A 22888-nucleotide genomic window follows, 5' to 3' on the forward strand; every position below is an offset into this window, starting at 1 on the left:
ACTGGTGATATTTGTTACAGATGGTCATGTTGCCCAGAGGATAAATCAAAATGACTTTTCCACTGACATTTTACCTTTCATCCTGTGAACACTTGGTGCATACCTTCATGCGCCTTTCAGGATAAATTGTAACTCTGGTGATCCCTAAACTTTACACTGCATCACCATCAGCTCCAAATGTGTTCGTGTCTTTCGGCTTATGACCGAAAACTAATGACAATCCCATCCGCCGCAGATGTGTTTTGTGTTTCGGGCTAATTAGTACATGTTAGCATGCCACCATGCCAAATCCGCATGGTAACCATGGTGAACATTAAATTCAGCATTTAGCTCAAAGCACCACTGTGCCTAAGTGCAGCCTCACAGAGCTGCTACCATTGTTGTAGACTCCTGTAGTTGCACACAGGTGAATTAACATTTTCATGATGAAGCATCACTGCCATGCCTGTTCTTTGACATTGATTTGTAAGCACTTATAGGAAATCACTTTAATTGATTAGGACACTTTACATCACTTATCATCAACACCGTGCAGTTTGCTGTTCCACTGGGCTACAAACCAAAGCACGTGGTCAATATGGTGCCTTTATCTCATCTGTAACTTCTCTTTTCACAGTACTATGGCCATAAATACACCCAGAAAGTGGGGGCTGTAATCTTACGGCACAGCAGCATAATACCAAAATCCATTTCTATATGGTGCGCAGTCCTAACCAGAAAGCTCCATTTAAGAGTGGCAACATATGGCTGAAGATGATATGTAACTGTGCAATTCAAAGTGAGGCATGATCAGCTTTATGCAAATATCTGTTTCTGTGACCAGTGGAGAATGTAAAGTGCAATTCACATAATGGATTTCCATCCCTTACATGGAATTACTGTGCAGAGTGTCAGTTTGTTTGTGTGTGTGTGTGTGTGTGTGTGTGTGTGTGTATGTGTGTGTGTGTGTGTGTGTGTGTGTGTGTGTGAGAGAGAAAAATATACTTTCATTTATAATTGCCGGGAGAGTATGCAAACATTACTCTAAATCCAGATGGACAGAGTCTCACATGCACACCACATACAGATTCATGATGGATTAAAGTGTGTCCAAACCTATCAAAAAGATGAATATATATACTGTATATACACTGCATTTATTTCTGTATGTAACCTTTGAAGTCTAATAAAAAATGGGGAGAAACACTCTGATCTCCCAGAGAGAATAACCCTGTTGGTCAGATTCGCTGCAATCAAAAGGACCGTCTGTTTCTCAATGCGTGTCAGGGGGAATTAAGACCCCTGAATGAGAAATCAAATCACACAGCATTTCCTTTCATCTTCTCTTGAATCGATAGCATGTCATAAAGTATGTTGGAGCAGACCTTGCAGCATTCTGGCATAATTTACTGACGAGGATGACTGCTTCTTCATTCTTTTGCACAGTCTGAAATAGAGAGGAGCTTCTTGCGACACCATCGAGATAACTCCCCCACACAATTTCAGGTTTTATCACAGTCCCACTGACACGCTGGGATTAGACCATCAGAGTATTTGTCCTTACAATGCAAACATTTCCGTCATCCAATTTAGTCAATTTAGGCTTTCCCCTGCCTGGGTGTTTGATGGATGTCCAGAGTAGTTGGCAGTGGAGTGGAGACTCGGCTTTGATGTTCAGGCCCAGACTGTTAGAGTATTCAGGTTGACTTTGATAAACCCCATTAGAGTGTCGCTATCTCTCTCCCTCTCTCGCTCTCTCTCTCTCGCGCACACACTTACAAGCTATGAGCCTCAGAGGATTGGGTGTGAGGGCAAAATACAAGGTTGCTCCGGCACTGCATAAAACCTGAGTAAGTGAGTGAAGGAGTGGATGACAGAGAAGATAAATAACTGGCATATGCTTATAGAAAGGGAAGTTAAATTGATTGAGATTACTCAGTATGAGTGAAAAAAATCAGATAGTGGCAGGGGGTGGTGTTAGAAAAGATTTACATATGCAATTTTAGGCCTTAGTCGCCGTAAAAGATTGAGAGATGTGTATCGCCACGTCACCGGAGACAGCTGGTTCTTTGAATGTGCCAGCAGAGCTGCGGTAAGCGAACACAAGCTCCATCATAAAAGAATGAATGATTCGTCAAGAAGTCTGACGGAGGTCGGTACTCTACATGCACGGCAAAGCAATGCCCCATTCACCACTCGCCACTATCTAAATTGAAAAGAGTATTTATACCAACTTAGGGATCAGAAGTTAATGGAAGCAGTCATGCATCAATTGAGTTACATAAAAATGTCGGTTGGAAAAGGGTGAGATAACTACATCCTTTTAAAAGATTTTTAATTTTCTCAAATTGGCTTTTTGTGTCTGATAGAAGGAGTGTGAGTGTATGAGTGTGTGTGTGTGTGCATGCGTGCGTGGGGGTGTGTGGGGGTTGTAGTCACATTACTGTGAGAGTTTTAATCAGACATCAGAAGGGGTATTAACAGGGAAATGTGCTAAAAGAGTAGGATCAAATAAAGATCTCACTCCAATGTAATGAAACGCTGCTCTTTGGTGAGCTGGCTAATCATGTCGGCCGAGTTGCAGCACAGATCGCTCAAAGCGAAAAAAAGGGTGCAATGACAGAGGTGGTAAAGTGATTAAGATGGATGCACTGTTCCTCTGTTATGAAACATGTAATGAAACCTTTGGCACAAAAGACAGGCTCATTGTTGGACATGTTCAGCCCTTGTGTAAACTCTTTTGTCACTTCATATCTAAAACCTCTTTCATAATCCCATCTGTTAGTTTATGGGAGGGAAATACTGTAATTTCTGTTGCTTCACACATCTGAACCAGAGGCAAGCTGTTGCCTCCAGCTGATGAAATCCCTCTCACATTTAATGAAATGAAAAACCCCAATCCCAATCAGTACTGCATCGAGAATACCCAAAAGAGATTTTGAGAGGTGTTGACAAAACACAAGCTGTGCCAAGAATTATCACCTTCACTGATAACACCCCCCCCCAACACCCACCCCCCCCACCCCCAAAATAAACAACAATATTTTAGCACAGTTAAGCAGCAAAATTGCAAAACTCTAACAGCAAGTCAACAGCTGCCATCATTGCTGTAGATGATATTATAACATAATTGCAACTGCCAGTGGTGCCTTGAAGCATGGGCTTCCCGGGGCTTAAATCCTGAGGCCTCTGCCTGAGTACCAGGGGCCACAGCAGTCATGAGCTTAAACCAGATTTAAAAAGTCAAATTAACTGTAACTTCACTGCAACTGTCATGAAATAATTACAATAATTTGTTCTTTTCACCCACATTAACATTAATAACATAACTAATTTTTTGGGGGGAAAAAATGGGCAGTTTTTACAGTAGTTTATCCTTGGGCACCACAGGGACCCCAGTCGGTTTTTATGACGGTTACAGATACAACTAAGGAATTTGCAGTGAAGACGACCAAGAGAAAACACTTCTGAAGGTAAGAAAATAGCCGGTTTTAAAACAGTGTTTATACCAGTCCTTTGCTTGTGATGACTGCAAGTTTTAAACTTAGAAGACTGATCTCCTCGAGTTGCAGCTGTGTACACAGGCCTTCTTACTGATAACTTCGCTTTGTCTTGACTTATTGTTGATGTATTGCCATTAATGAGTTTCATATTCTGTTTACTTATTAGGGGGCACTCTGTCTACTGTTTGTTGCCGTCCATTGATCGGGAGGTTCTGAAATCTTGTTGCAGCGACATTTTGTGAAGACAGGAACGAGCTTCCAAAAACATGTGTAGCCCCAGGGCCTGAAGTAATATTAATGCACCTATGGAAACTGCCCTTAATACTCAAGAAGGCAACGATGTGTGGAAAGTTGTTGATTTAACCTTCACATAAAGCTTTATAAGAGGCACAGTGAAGGCACAGTTCATCATCATCAGCTCTCAGGCTTGGCTTCAACAAACAGAAGTGATTGTGATCAAATTTTAGGAAGCCAGTGCGGGATCACTTACTTGGCACTGCACTAGCTACTCCTCTTGGTTAGTTGAGGGGGTGGTGTCTTGATGGTTGGTGTCAACCTGCTACATACAGCCTCAAACACTCGAGGCACAGCAGGCTGTCAGTCAATGCGAATGGAGCCTCAAAATAACATCTCAAAAGTGTGGGAGTGACAACCAATCACACTTGTTTTTATATTCTTAGGAAACAAAAGCCCGGCTGTTTTCTTTTACTGCAACTCAACTCTAAAAAGTACTTTAACCCTTTGAAACCTGGAGTGGCATCAGTTTTCTTGTGCTGATTTCAGACGGCTTTCACAGGTATTTACACCTAGTGCGATTTCGTTCAAAAGGATAGATAAAAAGACAGTGAGCAACTTGGTAAGACTTGTTCCAAAAATTGCAAGAAATACATGAATTTACAAAATTCTATAAAAAAAAAAACAAGGAAAAATGTCTAGGGAAAAAATAAAAAAGGAATAACTATATTTCTATCTCTCCTAATTTAACATTTAAAATCACGTCACAGAATTATTATAACCTTTAAGAGCTTTTCTGAGGTCATTTCCTTGTATGTTTGTACGCCTTCATTGCCTTCTTCCCATGTTTTTGAAAGAAACAAAACCAATTTGCTTAGGTTTCAAAGGTTGAAACAAATGTGGAAATGTGTGGTTCATAGCTTCCCTATTCTATATAATAGAGGTTTACTGAGCTATTGCTGAGAAGTTAACTACTTCTTTATGCAACAGTACAGCTGCAACAGAAAATAATCAGAGCTGACCACACATGTTCACAAGCTTCACACTCGTGAGAGGCCTTCCTTAAAAGGCCTTCCTCACTTTTAACAGAAAAACAATAAATGCAACTGAGCAACCAAAATGCCAGTTTTTCTAAAATCACCTTTGTGTCAGCTGAAAATCACAGATGTTTGACAAGTAGCGTGTCAAGAGATCCACCGCTAGGAGCTAAAACCTCACTCCAGAGCAAGTGCCACCAGCAAATGAATATTTAAGCCACACCAAAGCCCTCCTCTCTGCACACTCAATTTAAGCATTTTCACTGAGCTCCTTCTAGCACAATCTAAATTTCCACAAAGCCTCGTCTCTTCAGAGGCAGAGCACGATAAAATCAATGACTCAACTTCACTCCTGATCAGTCAATCTCCTATAAACTATAAACACACAATGAGTTTTTTTTTAGGGTGATTTCAAGCTAATCCCGCCGCCATCTCCTACCCCACACTTTTCTTTATTTCTCTGTCTAATGTATGTCCCTGGGATTCTGTTTCAGGCCCTCTTACCTCGCTCTGTGCGATGGGGAAATAAATGTGGTGGCAGTGGAGATTAGTTCACTGATGTGTGATTACGAACACAATAAATTATGCTCCATGCGTGTGGTGGAAAGGCCTTTTGCGTGTGATTTTAAACAGAATTAATAGTACGGCATTTTGTTCCATGTCAAACACCAGAGTCAAGCACGTCAAAGGTCTTTGAAATGATAAGTGAAGTTCATTTTGCACACAGACAAATTGTTTTTCTCTGATATGAATCACCTGCACAAGCAGCACACATTTTCACATCCTATAACAAAGAGACAGAGTTAGAGGGAGACTGCGAAATATCAACTAAATCAGAAGGTAAAGTTAGCAGACTTTTGAGATACTAGGAAATAAAGTGTTGCCCAGAGGGCAACAAAATTCTCAGCCGAGCCTCAAAGATTCAACCTAATCTTTTCTAATTTAAGAAAAAGAAAATTATGTCCTTGTGGCACACAGCTATCTAGGGACGGGATGGTGATTTCAATCTCACTTGAATTCTACATCTTACCAGAAGAGCCCCAAAAGGATTATGCCTGAATATTTAAGATTGCTATACATGGTGAGGTTGGTTATGAATAAGTATTTGGAAAGATATTATTTTCTCTACCTCACAAACCCGTTTTTACAGCCAGCATACGAACCAACGTCACCTCTACAAACAAACTGGAGTAGAGAATGAAAAGGATTTTTTGATCTGAGGGCTCAGATGTAGCTGCTCAGCGGAGGTCCAGTGTGTGCGTCTGTGTTTGTGCGCAGGGATTAGGAGTAGCATACAGATTTGAGTAGTTTCCCGCAGCTAGAATCCAGCTTGACTTGGATGAGAAGCGTCCTCTCCGTACATGAAGACACAGAAATAAAAGAAGCCTTGTATTTTGCATGAATCTATACATGTGCGCAGTGAGCATATGTTAAAAAAAAAAACCCGTCTTTTTCCACAAGTGAACTCAACTCTTGTTTACACAGCCGGACTCATGGGTGATCATTGCAGGATGTTGTATCTGCAGATTTTCCAGAAAACAGATTGTCAGCAAAGAATACATCTGACCTGTGCAAAATTACAATCTTATAACTGCAAACATGACTATGGTGCATCATAACTGAATAAAAAATATATAAATGTGCTATATGGATGACAAAACAAAACAACTTCATCCCCCTGCAGCAGATGTGATATTACAGAATAGATATATATATATACAGAATGAATGAAATAATCATAGTGTATGCATGAAATATAAAGTCAGCACATCTTGACTTCAATCCCAGAGATTTAAAGCAACTGTCACAGAAAAACTGCTGTTTAGTAATGCGTTTTCCATGCACGGCAATCTAAACACACAGAGAGTAAACTGTTAGGGCAATGGCTGTTTATGTGTAGTGCAGAAATCACTACGCGTCTGTGTATCATGAAGAGTCGTTTGTATGCATGTTAGGCACAGAGGCTTATTAGTGGCCACAAGGTAAAAGCCAATTGGCATCCTTTTATAGACGGTGGCGAGAAAAGCCAGTGTCAGCTCAATGAATATTCAGATAGAGGCAGAGCCTTGAGGGGACATGGAGCAGACCCAATCTTTTATCGGTCTTCCTCACAGCGTGGTCGTAAGCTATTCAGAGCAATCCAAATCTTCTGTGTATCGCTGGATTCTTCTTTTCCTCTTTGTCTCTTTGCCTCGCTCCATACATGCGGCAGTATATGGCGTTCTCGTCGTTCTTGCTCCACCTAAGCTTCCCCTAGCTGTGCATTTTCCAGCGTTGGGGAATAATGAGAGCCAGCAGTCGTGGGTGGTCATGTGCGTCGCATTGTATAGGAGTTCTGTGATTAATCGAGCTTGCCAAATGGAAAATGAAATGCCAGCAAGGCCATGCTGTTCAGAAGGCTGTTAGTGTTTGTTTGAGAGAGAAGAAAGAGATGAACACACATGATGGAGTCCCTGACTTTTCCAGGTCCTTGCTCTTGGCAATCTGCCAGAGAGATTTCAAATGCCCAATGGAAGACGATGGCCTTAATTGACTTGCTTGGACATCAGCGTTCAGTCAGTGGTCTGAGAAGGAAATAAAAATGTTCTCTCGGATCCCCCAGCACCTCAATAATCACAGATGGATGAGCAATTCAAGCTTCTGACAGGGATGAAAGATGACGAAAATGTGCGAGAAAAGCTGATGGGAACCAACACCTCCCGAAGAACGTGTTTATGTTTGTGACGCTGATAGTTCTTTCAGCTTTAGTGACTCAAGGCTTCGGAGCCAAAGACATGCTTGACACCTCCAGCAAAGCGAACTGAAAACACCAGCATAGAACATCGTGCAATCTGTTTCACAGCCGCAAGAAAACCAAATGTCGCGCGCACCTTTAAGACGACAAACGGCAGACATTCAAATTTAACCTGGTCTTTCCTTTAGGAGCCGTTTAGCAGCCTGCAAGCTCACATAATAGATCCTCTGGGTGCAATAGTAATCCTTCACACAGGCGGGGGAGCAGGCAGGTGAACTAAGCAGGTCCCTCTGTGGAAAATTTTGCCTTGGCCTGCCTCGAAATTTGGCCATTATGGTTATGAATGAGCAAGCATCAATTCAACAACCTCTCCAAACCTGGCACAGATACACATCGATGCACACTATTCTGTCCTGCTTTGTATAAAAATTTTATTCCATTATTATTACATTGGAATATTTCTTCCTTGGTTGAACCCAGGGAACCTGCAAATAAATAAAACATGATGGAGTGAGAAGAGCCGGAGAATTACAGTCAGTTTGTCAACCATAAACCACTTGTCATGGCTTTTCTATAAGCCTATCAAATGGTAATGATATGCATTAACACTCCAACACAGTCCCAGCAGTGTATGACCCAAGTGGCTCTTTCATTTCATGAAATGTCCCATCAACTCATTTTATTGTCATTTCCTATATGGGAGTGTTATATGTTGTTGTGGGCGTATGCCTGAATCTACAACAGTTTTATCATTCTGAATTGTTGTGAGGATTACTCAAATTCCACATCTCATAATCCCATCACCGTCTTGCCCTCCTTTGTTGTTGAACGTTGACATCATTCTCCCAGCGGCAAAACAAAAGCTTGCCATTACCTATTAGATTACCCTGATGCCAAATGTGATTTAAATCCCTTTGGAATCAGACATTTGCTCTTAGATGATAAGCTGGGAATGTAGAGTCCAACCCGCTGCCAAAAACGATGTAAGAAAACCGGGGAGCAACGTGTAGATAATCAGACGAGACCATTCATCATTCATGCTCCTTTTGAAGGACTTATTAGACTTTTTCATCCTTGTATGTTAATACAGGAACTCCCTAAGGATGCATCTCACTGACGAGGAGATGAAAACAAACTTGTCAAGCATGGAAGGCAATCTGCTCGGCAACGTCCTTCGAAAATCAGAGGTACAAATCAGGAGCGATGAGCAAACGCAACTGGTTCACCTTCCAAAAATGAAAAGACCTTTTCAATCAACTCTTAAGAGAATAATTCTCCAAGACGTTTTCAATGGGTTGAGGCCTTAATGTGTGCAGAGATAAAACACACAGCTCAATCTCACCACTGCCTAATACAGCATAATGGAGAGAGTCAGGCTCTCAGCATGACAGCCAAGGATCCACCATGGTGATAGGCTAATGAAACAAAGAGCCCTAGGCGAGCTGTTATGCCTACAGAGCACAGGCGCGAGGGGGAAAACACACTTACAACAACCCAGCTAATTTTCAATGCAGGTCTGAGTGCTTAAACCATATGCATCATGTGTACAATCTAGCAGACACCACGTGAATACACAATAGGTTGCTCTATTGTGGTTGTAGCACAGGAAGGACACTGGGGTTTGAACAGGAAGGCAGCCAAAATTCAGTTACAGATTGGAGAGATGCACGGTGTAAACACACAGAAAAATACACATGTTCCACCATACTGTATGTACACACAGATATTGATACATATGGTGTGTGTATACGGTAGATACACACACAAATGCTTCACTCCAATCCCCAAACCAAGCCACAAATCAACCCCCACAGCCAGCATGGTTTACACGACTGCAGTCTTCCAGCTACAACAGAGCGGAGCCCTGACCCCCACAGCATCTGTAGCTGAACAGCAGGCCTGGCTAACAAAGTGCCACAGAGGATGGAGGCAGGAGGCAGGCAGAGCCACTGATTGATCTGCAGGGTAATTGGCTGGGAGCGGCTCAAACAGCCAAAGGACGTAAATATCAACAATCCTGTTGGATAGTGAGTTAAGTTCCACTAGGTGATGATCTCTGACTGCTTGTCCCCTGAGTGAAGGCTTGTTGTTTGATTAGATGGTGAACATTTTGTGCTGGGACTTCTCTGCTGAGCCGGATGGGCTGAGGTGTGATGTCAGATAGGAGAGGAAAAAGAATAAAAGTGCAGACACACCAGAGACTGTGAAATGAAATTCATCTATATAAATTTACTTTTATACTTACAACTTGCAGGACTGGTAGGTAAACCACTGCAGCTCGCCGGCTAATTGCTAACCTGCCACTCAGCTGGGAACATGCTTGTGTTGGTCAGTCAGGCTCATTTATGCACCCCTTTGATACAAAAATACATGTGCTTTAAACATCAACCCCCTAATTCTTCCATGTGTCCTCGAAGGTAGCACAGACACAGCCAATACATGGCACTAAAAGACAGGGTCAAAAGTTTCATACAACAAATGAGGCAATGGTGGAGGAGGTTGTAATAATGTACCTTTTAACAGAGGCGGCGTTGTAGATCGCAGTGATTTGTGAGGCCACTAAATACACTGCAACATGTGGACGGAGAATTCTTTTCACTATATTACTGATTCACTTGGTTCCGCCATTTTTTAGATGTCTTTGTCTTCTCCTATGGTTGTATCACACCTGAACTATGCTACACTGCACACACAATCTCCAGTGGTACTGCTCCATTTCACCCGAATCCAGAAGCTTCCAGGAAATAAGCACAAATACGGACAAATGAATGCAGAGAATGGAAAAATGGCTCTGTCTGTGTATGTATGCTTGGCCCACATGGCCCAAAAAATAGCACGAAATGAGTAAAAACCTACAAAACATTACCAGAAAATAAGCACCTTTTAACGTAATATCTTGCAGTTTCAAAGTTTGTGGGACATTTCTTTTTTTCAACAAGTTTTTAAAAGAAATAAAACCAAATTGCTCAGGTTTTAAGGGGTTACATAGCTTGTGGGAGACATCAAGAACAGTGATGTCAAATGAAGTTTTAAAGGGTTAAAAGGAAAAAGTGAAAGAGTATAGTCTGTGCACATACAAAAGTCGAAACTGGAAATGAAAAACTGTGATGAATCTTTATCAAAGAATGTTTTTGAAGTACAATGTTATTATAGCAGATAGAAATGATGGGCAAACTATAATAATAAGGTTGTAATGAACTGAAAGTATCCTTTAATGTGGACATTGGGGTTTGCATAGCTGAACCACAGATATCGTGTAAAACATGTATGCCAGGATGAGTAAATGGGAAATCTCGCTTCACATGAATCTGGTACATAACACACAGAGAGCATGAGCCAGGCATGTCAGGGAGAGAGGCAAGAATAGAAGAAAAGAGGCAGTGTTAGCTGAAAAGAGGAGAGACAGAGAGATGAGTGAGGAGAGTGAGGGTGAGACCGCTCTCTTCCACAGCTGCAAGAGGTGTGCCTGCAATGCTAACTCGCTCCATCCATCTCGTTTTGCTAAAAACAGAGGCAGTGTCGAGGGACGGGTGTCTTCAGCTGAGCTCAAACGCAGCAACTGTCATTCTTCTTCACCCACATGCGAGCATAGGAGGTTCTTTTGGAAATGAGATTGATGTGGGCAGCCAGAACTAAAAAACACAGAGCCAGATGAGGGACTCCACGGGAAAACTAAAAGAGAGAGCCTGTTCTCTAAACACAGGTTGTTTTTTTTTTGTCTAGATCACTATCAGCTTTTTTTTTCTAACATCGAAATGAGTCATCTGAAGAATAAACACAAACACAGACCTGCTCATTTTCTTTTTGCCAAAGTCCCTTTGGCTATTACTTTGGAGAAATTGCATTACACATGAGGAGCATACCTTCGCAGTGAGCAATGTACACCTACACATTTTCCCAGTTGAGAAAAGACAGGCCCATAACAATCAGAGAAACAGTAGGCAGCAGTGAACAATCAGGAGGAAAACTCCAAGAGAATGTGACTTGCACTGTAGGGAGCACTGATGACAATAAGCATTAGAGCAAAACATTGCCAACAACAATTGGGATATTTTTTTCTTTTTTTTTTTTTGATTCATGGAGGAGTGACTATATGCAAGCAGCTCATTCAGGCAAGCACGCTCTTCACTGAGATCTCGGGAGGACAGCAGAAAATGCACCACAGGAGATTTCTTTCTCATGAATTACATCTACCATTTCTCTGTGCTCCTTGAATCTGAATCCCTACCGGTGTTAGGCCATGGAAAATGAAATTTTACTCCCAGTGCCTTAGGTGCTGTAGCCGTGTGGGACAAAGCTTTGACAGTGTCTTTATTGGATTTAGTTTGAGAGGTATCACAGTGGAAAAAGCCGGACCACAGATCACAGGAACAGTTTCCACTAGGAGCAGAGGCAGAGCAGAGGGCAAGCAGCAAACTCTGAAGGTGAGAAATGAAGCCAAAGCAGAAGTACCAAAACTGCAATTCATCAAACAGCCACTTGAGACTGGCTCCAAAACAGAGTAAATTCACAGAGGCTTCCATGTTTCAGTGCCCAAATTTGCAGCAAATTCACCTGTTTACATTTCATTACAGCTAAAACATGCATATATTTAAGGGCTGGACGCACTACCCCAATAACCATAGCTGTTAATGCAACTATGCCAGCAGCTAGTTTCAGGGTCAGTTTAACTTTCTTATTCAAATATGGTCATTTCTGGCTCTGAAATCCAAGCTGGTGATTTGGCCAAAATGCCAAACTCAAGGCTTCAAAAAGTAAGTCCATGAAGCAATGGGTGACATCACAGTGACTACAGCCATTATTTTATACCGTATATGGTATTTTTTGACACTTTCTATTGCTCTTTCACCCATATCTTGACTGTTTATAAAACATAAAAGCCCCAGATCTTAATCCATCATCTCCTTGGCTAATTTAACCCTTTGGTCTATGCATTGGCCTGCTTACCTAAAGCTACTTCTGTCTCACTATGTTAGGCTTGGGAATATGTTCAATTCTGTCCTAAAATACAGTATATGACAATCATCATGGATTACAATATACCCTCTGCCAATCTGCTGAATGTCAGTGTCTTTGGACATTGCATTCTGTGAGTTCAGTTGATGCAACTGAACTACTCAAACATTAAAATGTCGAATGTTGCCACTGGCGAATGACTTTGGAGGCAGATGTGAAACTGGGATTTGCTGAACTTTCTTTCCAACCCTGGCCATGGTGCTGCCAAAGTCAGTTCCTTCCTTCCAAGAGCAAAGAGTCGATCTCCATGGTTCAATTTTCAATTTTCCAGTTTAAGTCCATCTAGGTTCAATCTCATGGCCCTGCCTCCTTTATGATAGGCCCATATATCCTCTTCCAGCGATAATCTTAAATGCCATTTGACTCATTTCATTCCAAAATGATTCTCAGTCCAGTTAGAGCTTGGTTGGGGCGATAAGGCACTTAGATCAATCAGTGTCATCCTGATCATAGATACATTAGTCATGGCCTGAATTCTTAATAGTAGAAAACATACAGTAGCAGTGCCACTGAAGGTGCATGAGTAGTATGCGAAGATGAATGGCATGCTGACTGGTTGCCATTTCTATCCATCAGAGAAAAATATGAATACATTTTTTTCACTAGAGTTAATAAGTGTTTGTGTTAGGCACAAATGTTTGAGTAAAGGTCTGGGGAACCTTAACAAACTTTTCCCACGTCCACACCTGACAACCAATAATATGATGAAAAATACTTCATAAAATAAGTTACATACAGTAGACTCAGCCTACTTTGGAGAAACAGGCTGGAGTCTAACATATACGCTATTTAATTTACATTCAGCTCTTACGTTGGTCTATGGTCACCATAAAGGACAAAATAAACTACATTAGACCATCACTCCAGGCTTGTTTAATTCGACAGGTACGCTACAGTAATATGCTGTCCATGGATAAGTAGTACTTACAACCCCACTTAAAAAAAAACTAAATGATCCCGTAAAAACTACACAAAGTCAATATAGAATTTAATATTTCTTGAAGGAACACAGAAAAGTCTTCATCTTTCATCTTTAAATGTATTCTCATACCCACAGCGGCAGAAAACCTAATGGGCCACATGAGTATGTTGTATATATATTCTTTACACATCCCCACAATATTTTAGGTAAAGACACAGTATATAACTAGTTCTTGGGTCAAGGAAATGCACAAATACTCCATGGAGCGGTCTCCATAGAGTAGCATCTGCCTCAGCACCAGGTTTTGGCTCGGCATACAGTCTGCGATCAGAGAGCAGAGCGCAAGACAGGGAGAACTTGCAGCTTTTATTTGCTCTGGCTTTGGCTTAAGGTGCTGAAACACCACTTAATCTACCAGTCCACAGGGTTCTAAGGTCACGGCGCCCTAGGACGACCTGAAAAGCAGAATGCTGCTCAAATCCCCAAACAGCCTTGCACACACACACAGAAATATGCACACCATGCTACCTCCACTCTGTAATTTTCCCTGCTGCACATGCTGTATTCAACTATTCACCCTGCAATTTGATATTATGTGTGAATTATAGGGCTGTCTGTCACAATATAACACCTTAGCTTTGTCGCTGACCGCCAGAGATGATGTGAATTTACAGGAGGCAACCTCACATGTGCTGTGAACAATAAGAAACTGTTCGGGCTTTAACGACGGACAGCTGAATTTCATTTCATTTCAATGTCATTATTCTTATGTTCCTTTTTTGCCTCACAACATCACATTAGCACGTAGACAGCGGCTAAACATCACGCTTTTACTTTCAAATTGCCACTATTTCAACTGATTTATCATTCCACCATGAATATCTTGGGCAGAATATTAACATAAAGATTTAAAAAATAAAAAAAAACCAAAACCAGAAATCATTCCAAAGCTTTATTTAGCAAATCCAAACATACCTAAGAGTTCCTGCCTTTTTCCCTCATTACACCTCTCATGGGTGGTTTGCTCCATCCCCGGCTTTCCCCACCTAATCGATTGAACTGCCTTTTATATGTAGACATGAGTGTGGAGTAATAGAACGTGATGACCCCAATGATACACTTACACTACAGACGCTGCATGACGTTTTAAAGTCACATCAGGATAATATGTTGAGGTTAAGTGCACTGCATATTGGCATTTATGAGAGACTCATGATACCCGGTGCACACTAGAGGATTTTCAACTTTTAACTGGTTTTATAAAATGTGCAAGACCGCAGACATAATGACCACTTTTTAATGTTTTAACTGTAAGAATGCACACACCAGATGATTCAGTCAAGATGCCAGTTTTTACACTTACCGTATATACTTAGTAGTTTAAACAAGCACTCATACTGTTGCTGTAATTCCACAAGCTTGTCCTCCTATTCTACAGAGACAAAAAGTCTTACTCGGGCTGTTCTACAATCGTAACCTATGTTACTTATGTTTGGTGATGCTTCTTGGTCAGCTCGCTGTCATTGGCTAATGCAGGTTTCTGCTAAATATTCCATGGCTATTTCTTTTACACAGTATTTCAACTCAGAAATATCAATGAGGTTTTAAAACGTTGCTATTTGAGCATTGACAACAACTGTCTATGCTGACCAAAGGTCCATTTCCAGACTGCTGCTCAGTCCACAGCGGCAGGAATCGAGCTGAAGGGACTGTATTCTAGTCTCATTTGTTGTATAAACAGAGAAAGCTAAAGCTGGGCAAGAAAATGTGCTGCACGCACCTCTATAATCAAAAAAGATGAAGTGAATCACTGTATGGGAAACACTGGAAAGCGCGTGCATATGCTTATGCTTGTCTAGCGGCTTAGGACCGAGAGGGGGAAGCTGCAGGGAGCAGGGTGTATTTTCAAATTAGGACTTTTTTTAAAAAAACTTTTGTCAGAAAACTGTTTACCCAGTCTTTGATCCTAACCCCAACCTCAAGGTCTGATCGCATTCCAATGCCAATGTGTGCATTAACTCTTTGCTATAACATGCGTTTTTGCTTATCCTGATCAAATATTCACATACAGACTGTACCCTAATGCAAGGTGTTAACGGGGTGCAAAGCCCGCTACTTAACATATAATGTTTTGTTAGTTTAATTTGTACAAAGAACAATTACTATCTGGGGAAAAGTATATGTCTTAAAAAGTAAAACTGTCTGTAAAATTTTTTTAACTGGATGAACGCTTTTTAAAAAGGAGATAAAACGTGTTGTTGAGCTTTAGAGGTGCCAGTAGGCAGATTTGGCTATATGACAGAGCCAGGTTTTCCCTCTTTATGCTAAGCTAAGCTAACTGGCTGCTGGCAGCAGCTTTCTATTTACTGTTCAGATGTAAAGTGGTATTGAGCTTGTCATCTAACTTTTAGCAAATAAAACAAATAATTTTATTTTGCTGAACTGAGTATTATAAAGTTGTCCTTACACTGGGCTGCATAAGCTGTAACTATGATTCACCTGAAATGTGTGTGGTGGGCAGAGGTATTTCCTCACTGCAGCGTAAGATATGCTCATTCAGTCAGGTAACTAAAGTGAGTCACACAATCAGCCTGCCAGATGGACTCCACGGCCTGGTAAGCTTTCGTGTGCTGATCCTCACACAGTTGCACAGTCATCGCTGAAAGTGTGTCTTTGTAGCTGAATCATCTCAATAGTAGATAGATTTACATATATGCTTTCCAAATATGTACTGAAAAGGCTTCAAACTCTTGAAAAAATAAGCTACAATGTATTTGGCAGCAGTTAAAAAAAACTGATGCAGAAGTTCTGTGGTGCAAGAAAAGACCAATCATGAGGCATCTGGGTGTAATTTGTTTGACAAATAAATTGTGCATCGCATCACCGAGACAGCCAACTTCATTTAGTCACTGTTCTGAGTGAATCTCTGGTGTCTAAGACGCCAGCGTCTCTTGCTTCCTCTGGTGCCACATACAAAGTGAATACATAGCATCTGCAGACTTCAAGTGCTTCACTGAAGTACTTGAACATTTAATGTGACTCTGGATATTGTGAGATTCGAGTCACTGCTTTCTCCACTGGCTGCTGTACTAACCACATTAGTCACCAAGAGCACGAGCCTCCGAGAGGACACTGGCAGAATGTGAAGGAGAGGCATGTGAGTTTTTATCTCTCCGCTCCGAAAATGACTGAGGAAAGAAGGGAGCTGATTCATGTCACCTTTGTTGCTTTTTTTTCAGTCTCTCTCTCTCCCATTCATCAGAGGAGGGCTGTGTGAATTAGCACGGTTAGCAGAGCAGCTGCAGATGTGAGGCACTATTCACATTGCCAGATTTCAGAGTATCAAGTCGAGTGAATTCAGGACTTTTATCTTCTTTAATTATGTAAATCATATGCCACAGATATTTCCTATCAAGTCGAGAGGCAGGGCTTTTTTCTTTCCTCTCAGCAAATTTTCAATGAGATTCCCAAGAGGAGCAGGCAGAGGAAACAATACTTCAACTACACATTACAGAAAATGTGGTCTGGGTTCTTTATCTCTGACTATCAAGGGCTGGAAATAACAAATTATCCTTTCCATGTATTTTTATCCAAGTATTTTTTTTCTACCGATGTTTCTTGCATTATTATTCTGTGCTTAAATTTTTTATTGCCATCCTTCAGGGAAGACAGTTTTGGAGACTGTCCCCAACTACATCAGGGTAAGCATGATATGTAGATGTCAACATAAAAATAAAGTTATAATAAATGCTCATATTTATTGAAGAAATAGTGCAACATTTTGGAAAAAATGCTTAAGCACTGATACTGATACTTGTACAAGTAAGCAATGCAACTTTTTAGAAAAAGCTGCTGTGAATTCAGGCATTTCAGGCCAAAACAAATGCAAAAACAACCCCTTAAAAACCTGGAGAGACTGCTTAGCCAGATCGCACAAACTATTAAACAAAGGTTTTGTGTGTACATTTCTAGCTACCAACTGTGCAGCTGGTATATGGGCTCTTTAGGGGGAATCAACACAAACTGTTCAAAAGGTTGAATGTTGCAAAGTGAAGATTCAAAAATTCCTGTCTGGTAGGCAGATTTTGTTACCATCTGTTATCTAATGAAGCCCAGATAGCTCCTTTATCCACCAACACCAGAACGTCAACAAAGGTTGGTGGTTAGGATTAGGCAACAAAGGTGCGTGGGTAGGTCTAGAAAAAAGCATCATGGTTTCGCTCTACATTCATATAGGAAGCAAACATTGGGCTCCTGGGTCCTGGATTTGTTGGACCCATCCACCACCCATCCCACCCTACCTACGCAGACCTTCCAGCTCCTTACACTACATTGTAATCGGCAGCATTTCAACCTGACAATATCCAGTGGTGTGTGATATGGCCATGACACGTTCTGTCCCATCAGCGTATTATACTGTCGCACCAGGTGCTGTCCAGCCAACCGGCAGCGTTTTATAACACCGCAAAAGGTGAATCATACCAGTATCTTACACTGAATTACTGACAAAGTGGCAGTATTTGACAATTTTAAAATAAGAATAGGGGAATATCAATATCGATCTTCAAATTCATGGATGAGTTTCTCTGCAGCTGACACTCACGAGTCAGATCAAAGCAGATCCACTGCATCCTTTCAGGGTGCAGGTATAGCATGCCCAGGATATGAGTCAAAAGAGGCATCAGAATTTGTTCCACACAGCATTCAGCTGCTGAGCAAGCTTTGATCACCTGATCTGCAACTGGCACTAAACTTAATGTCCTTCATCAAATTCCCAGTGTTTGTTTTTAGGGTATGTATTGTTGTTATTGTTAACTCTTTTATGCCTTTGCACAAAAGCACATTCCCCTTTGGGCAGTAAGGGTTTGATTCAAACAGGCTAACTCTTAGAAAAATAGCAAATTTTCAATTCAGAAATGTTGAAGTATTTCTTTAATGGTAGCACAGCATTGCTTGTTCACCTGGCATCGCTAAACTAATTAATGTTACAGCTCAGCTAAGGAGGAAGTCATTAATATTTACATCTGTCACAAGCACAAGCCTCTTCTCCATGAATAGATGCACGCTTCCTTCAGCGTAATGATTCGGTTGGTGGGTGCAGCTTGGTAGAAAGAAAAAGTTCCTGCATGAATCTGCTCACAAGGTCTGGGGATTATCTTAAGTAACCAGGTCATGATTTTTGGAAAGACACATTGCTGTTGAGTGTTTCAACTGTATTTTTTGGAGCTTTGAGCACCACATGCTGAATTCCATCTGATTTTATTATATTCGAGAGAAGGCAGACATCTCTATTGCTGATTTCTCCAACACTTTGCAATGCACATCAAAACAATTTTGAATGACAAATGGCACTAAAGGTAAGAGGAAACCTGTATTTTAGATTTTTGGGGTGAACTGTCCCTTTAAAATGCATTAAAACGCCATCCATCCAATGACATAATTGTCTGGAAAATGTTCAGCTACTCAACTGGCCTTGCTGCTGAAGAGCACCAAGTAACACATACTGTATGCAGTACTTTAAATAGTACAACTTAATCAAAGTTGATAGAGCTGATGTGTATAACAGCTGCAGGATAAGAGATTCGTGCCTCAGCAGACAGCAGCCTCCATAACACAGAACATATCCAAGCCTGGCACTCTCTTGAAATTTGTGTCGATTCATGTTTTATTATTCTTTTTCCCCCTCCAACTCCTTTCTGAATTGGATGAAAACTATCGGATCTGACAGTGTAACACTCTGTAGCTTTTACACTGAATGCACTGAGCAGTTTTACCTTAGTGTAGTTTTACATAAGCGATTTAACTTCTACTTGGAAATATCAGAGAAGTAGCAGCCTCTCTGCCTAACAATCCATGGTATGAAGCCCTTCACTTGATTCCTCTGTAGATTTTATTCCTACTGACTGCACCTCTTCACTGCAATTTCCCATGAAGGGCTTCACCATCCTGATTTCTTGATAACAGCATATACAAAAAGCCTTCGGAGATGAATCTGCAGTCCCTCTTCACCTCGATAGCTTTCTTTTTAACAGCCTATAGCTAGTAGCATGTTTTTCGGAAGAAAGGTCGATGTACTGTATAAGTGTTCATCATATAAACAATGACACACTCAAACCTCCAGCGGTAAAAATGCCCCTGAAGGTGCAGTTGATGTGAAGACAAATTGGCATAGCGCTCGTGCTTCCTGGCACTGTGCCTTTCAAGGCTCAAACACACTAAAAAAGTTGACAGTGTTATTAAACCCAGTCGAGTGTAGGTGAAGGAATATTAAATCGTGGTTATGCCCTGATTCCTTGTCATCAATCCTCACGTTGCTTCAGTAATGGGATCTCAACCTAAGATGAGGCAAATTAAGAAAGCCAAGGTTTTACACACAACCGTAATTGCCACAATTGTGTTCGACAACACCGATTAGTTTGCTACGCTCTCTCAGCTTCTTCGAGCGCTGTAAGCTGTAGAGTGGAGTGGTGCTGCTGAACTGAATTAAAATCTGACACTGCTCCACGTCGCTCCAGATATAGAGAGAAAAGAAATAGCAGCCTAGCCCCATCACAAGAGTGTCTCAGCCAATGACAGTATATTGCCAATGGAAATACTGAGTGTGTGCAGACAGACAATCAATAACACTGCAAGAGGCTCCCACAAGGGCGAGTTCCCTGGATGATGTTTGTTATTCATTTGGAGCCTTGCAGTTAGAGCTATAAAGCAGGGAAGTGCTTACAAAGAAAGAAGTGAATTGACAAGAGCAGTAAGGCAAAACAACTTAAAAAATGTACCTGCAGTGAAGTTGTAACTTGCTGAAAATCCCACTCCTTCCAGTTCACCATCCGTAACAAATTTTATCCAGAGATATCGGCCGCTACTCCTGATATCAGGCGGGCTGTGCTGACCGCAGTACCGTCCGAGCATCGGGGAGAAGGCAAACGGTCCATCCCGAACCTCGATGTTGTCAAATTTACATTCCCAAGAGGACTCGATTGAATAATTCTCCTCAAAGTGTAGATCAATACACTGCCTTGGAGGTGCTGGAGGACACAATGAAAATAATTACCACCTAGCACACCATAGGGAGTGAAATATTAGTCATGCTTCCATTGATGAACATTCAACCTGTTTCAATATCAGCACGCCCACACGCTCAATACCTCCAGCCCTGGCTGTGAGTCAATTCATCTCTAAAATACCAGAGCTGTGAAAGATATTAGCCTCTACGTTCACTTTGGTGATTTTATTAACCCGATTATCTGCGCTGATCAATAATATACCACCACCTAATGTGAAAAATACCAGCCTGTCTAATGAAACGACGCATCTCATCAGCCTCTGAGACGACCCTATGATTTCCCCCTCAGGATAAGCCCAGAGAGAACAAATAACTGAATCACGCTGCTTTTTAAAAAAAGAGAATATTTACCTTCAAGGATGTAAACACACTCTGTGTTTGGGGGGTATTTGTTTGGGTAATTGGGAGAAGTGAAGAGACCTCCTTCTGGTTCTTTCACCCACGTTCCACATTGACCTGCAGGCTTCACTCCAGAGTTGTTCTTCACTAGAAAAACACCCAGCATAGAGAAAAGAAAAAAAGTGTGAGATTAAAGCTTTGAAGAGAGGATATTTAGGGAGTAAAGATGTGCAGCTGCAGTGATGGAGATTACCTGCTGTATCCTTCCTTGTTGCCCCAGACAACCCAAGTATGAGAAGACTTGCAACAACTGGTGAGAACAGAAAGACAAATACATTTTTGAAGGAGGACTGTGACATGGATATATTGTTTATTTTCTTTTATTTCCTTTGTTTTGTGCACAGCTTGATTTCAGCTGAGGGAGGGTTGAGTCAGCGAGGAACACATTTCAGGTTTTGGATTTCATGCACTGTACATCAGCATTATGCTAATGCTAAAACTGTGCCTGACTGTAACCTTAAAGAATCACCAAAAAAAAAAAAACCCAGCACACAACATCTGAAACAATTAGAATAAGAGGGAATTCTCAGCATATTGCCAACTATGGTGATTTATGTATTCTGTAATGTAAAAATATAAAAGACTTTATAATGCTAATAGAGTCAAATAGCTCTAAACGTAACCTCTATAGGCCTGCACTGTAACTTTGGGCAACCACATAGTCTGAATGGCTCCGATTTCTACTATTTATCAGCCATAAGCTTTAACCAAAGTGCTTAAAAACATGATGAGATTTTTAGAAATAACTCAAATTTAACCAATGAACTATCAACATATTACCAAAAATTACTTAAAATGATTAGTTACTAAAATTGCATAAATAACTAAAAATGATCAAAATTTATTTTAAAAAATAAAAGATGACAAAAATGACCATAGCATGATAACAAATGCCAGCAAATAACATAGGACTAGGACTACAAATGCTCACACAATGACTAAAAATAGCCAAAATAATACCATGATTAAAAGATGCCGAGAAATGACTGCAAATGATAAAAAAAAATAACTAGATGTAAAGGGATAAAAATAAAACCAAAGATGAACACAAATGCTATAAACAACTATACAGATGACTGAAAAAATTCTAAAAATAACCCAAAAATGATAAAAATATAAATGAAAAATGACTACAGATAATCAAAACATGAAAAAAAAACTTGAAAGGGGGAAAAAAATACATTTTTTTTTTTACAAATGACCAAGAAATTATCAGACATTATAGAAAATGTAAAAAAAAACAACACAAATTATGAAAAATAACTTTAAAAATGATAAAGAAAGACTGCCAAAACATCTGTAGCATGAGTTGTCACATTTTTTTTTCAATAAAAATGTATTTCCAATAAAAGAAAGAAGAAAAACCTACACCAACTTACAGTGTGACCTTCAACTGAGTTCACAGGTTGTAAGATGCAGTGTGTCTGTGTCACCTCATCATATTTGTTTAGTCGCCACTCTGCTCCTTTTATTTAGTTTAATCTGTTGCTCTGATATTTCGCGTCCTTTAACGCCGATTAAAGGATTACTATACTTCTCTTTCGTTAAGCAATAAGAGCTTTGAGCAAGTGTGCTTCAGCTGATGAACACGGATGTCTTACCGTGATGGAAGCTGTGCCCATGTACCATGTCTGTTCCTTTCACAAACGGCTTCAGACTCAACTAATTCCATTTAGATTTGGGAATACTTGAAGAAGAAAAAAAGATTGAGACGAGAGTTTCTGAAAATTCACACCGGGAAACCGCTCATACAATACAACCTCTCCGTGAAACAAAAAAAAAGCAAATTTACTCCTTAGTAAAATCTTCAGTGGGAAACAATGATCCTTGCAGATGAACTAATCACCAGTTTCATACAAAACCAAAAACAGTTCTAAACACTCGCCCGATTTCCATCCAAGCGTTTCTAAAACCCTTTGGTGCTTTTGATGCACTGAAAGGATTAATAGTCCCGTCATCAGCCCTTCTCTAATCGCTCCACCTTTGCAATCTTTTTTGGGA

The 22888-nt window shown here is 40.7% G+C and overlaps 1 protein-coding gene across 1 annotated transcript in view; it reads right to left on the reverse strand.

Moving 5' to 3' along the window:
- Positions 1–22539, reverse strand: part of neto1l (neuropilin (NRP) and tolloid (TLL)-like 1, like) — an 80236-nt gene extending 57697 nt beyond the window's left edge. The window contains exons 1-4 of the mRNA XM_042510658.1: positions 22489–22539; positions 21081–21137; positions 20840–20974; positions 20202–20450 (exon numbers count right to left, since the gene is read on the reverse strand). Of these exons, the coding sequence (XP_042366592.1) occupies positions 20202–20450; positions 20840–20974; positions 21081–21137; positions 22489–22516 (469 nt within the window). The 5' untranslated portion in view covers positions 22517–22539. The remainder of the gene's footprint in view (positions 1–20201; positions 20451–20839; positions 20975–21080; positions 21138–22488) is intronic.
- Positions 22540–22888: the final 349 nt, after the last annotated feature.

This window comes from Plectropomus leopardus, chromosome 21 (genome assembly GCF_008729295.1).
Source record: "Plectropomus leopardus isolate mb chromosome 21, YSFRI_Pleo_2.0, whole genome shotgun sequence".
NCBI lineage: Eukaryota > Metazoa > Chordata > Actinopteri > Perciformes > Serranidae > Plectropomus > Plectropomus leopardus.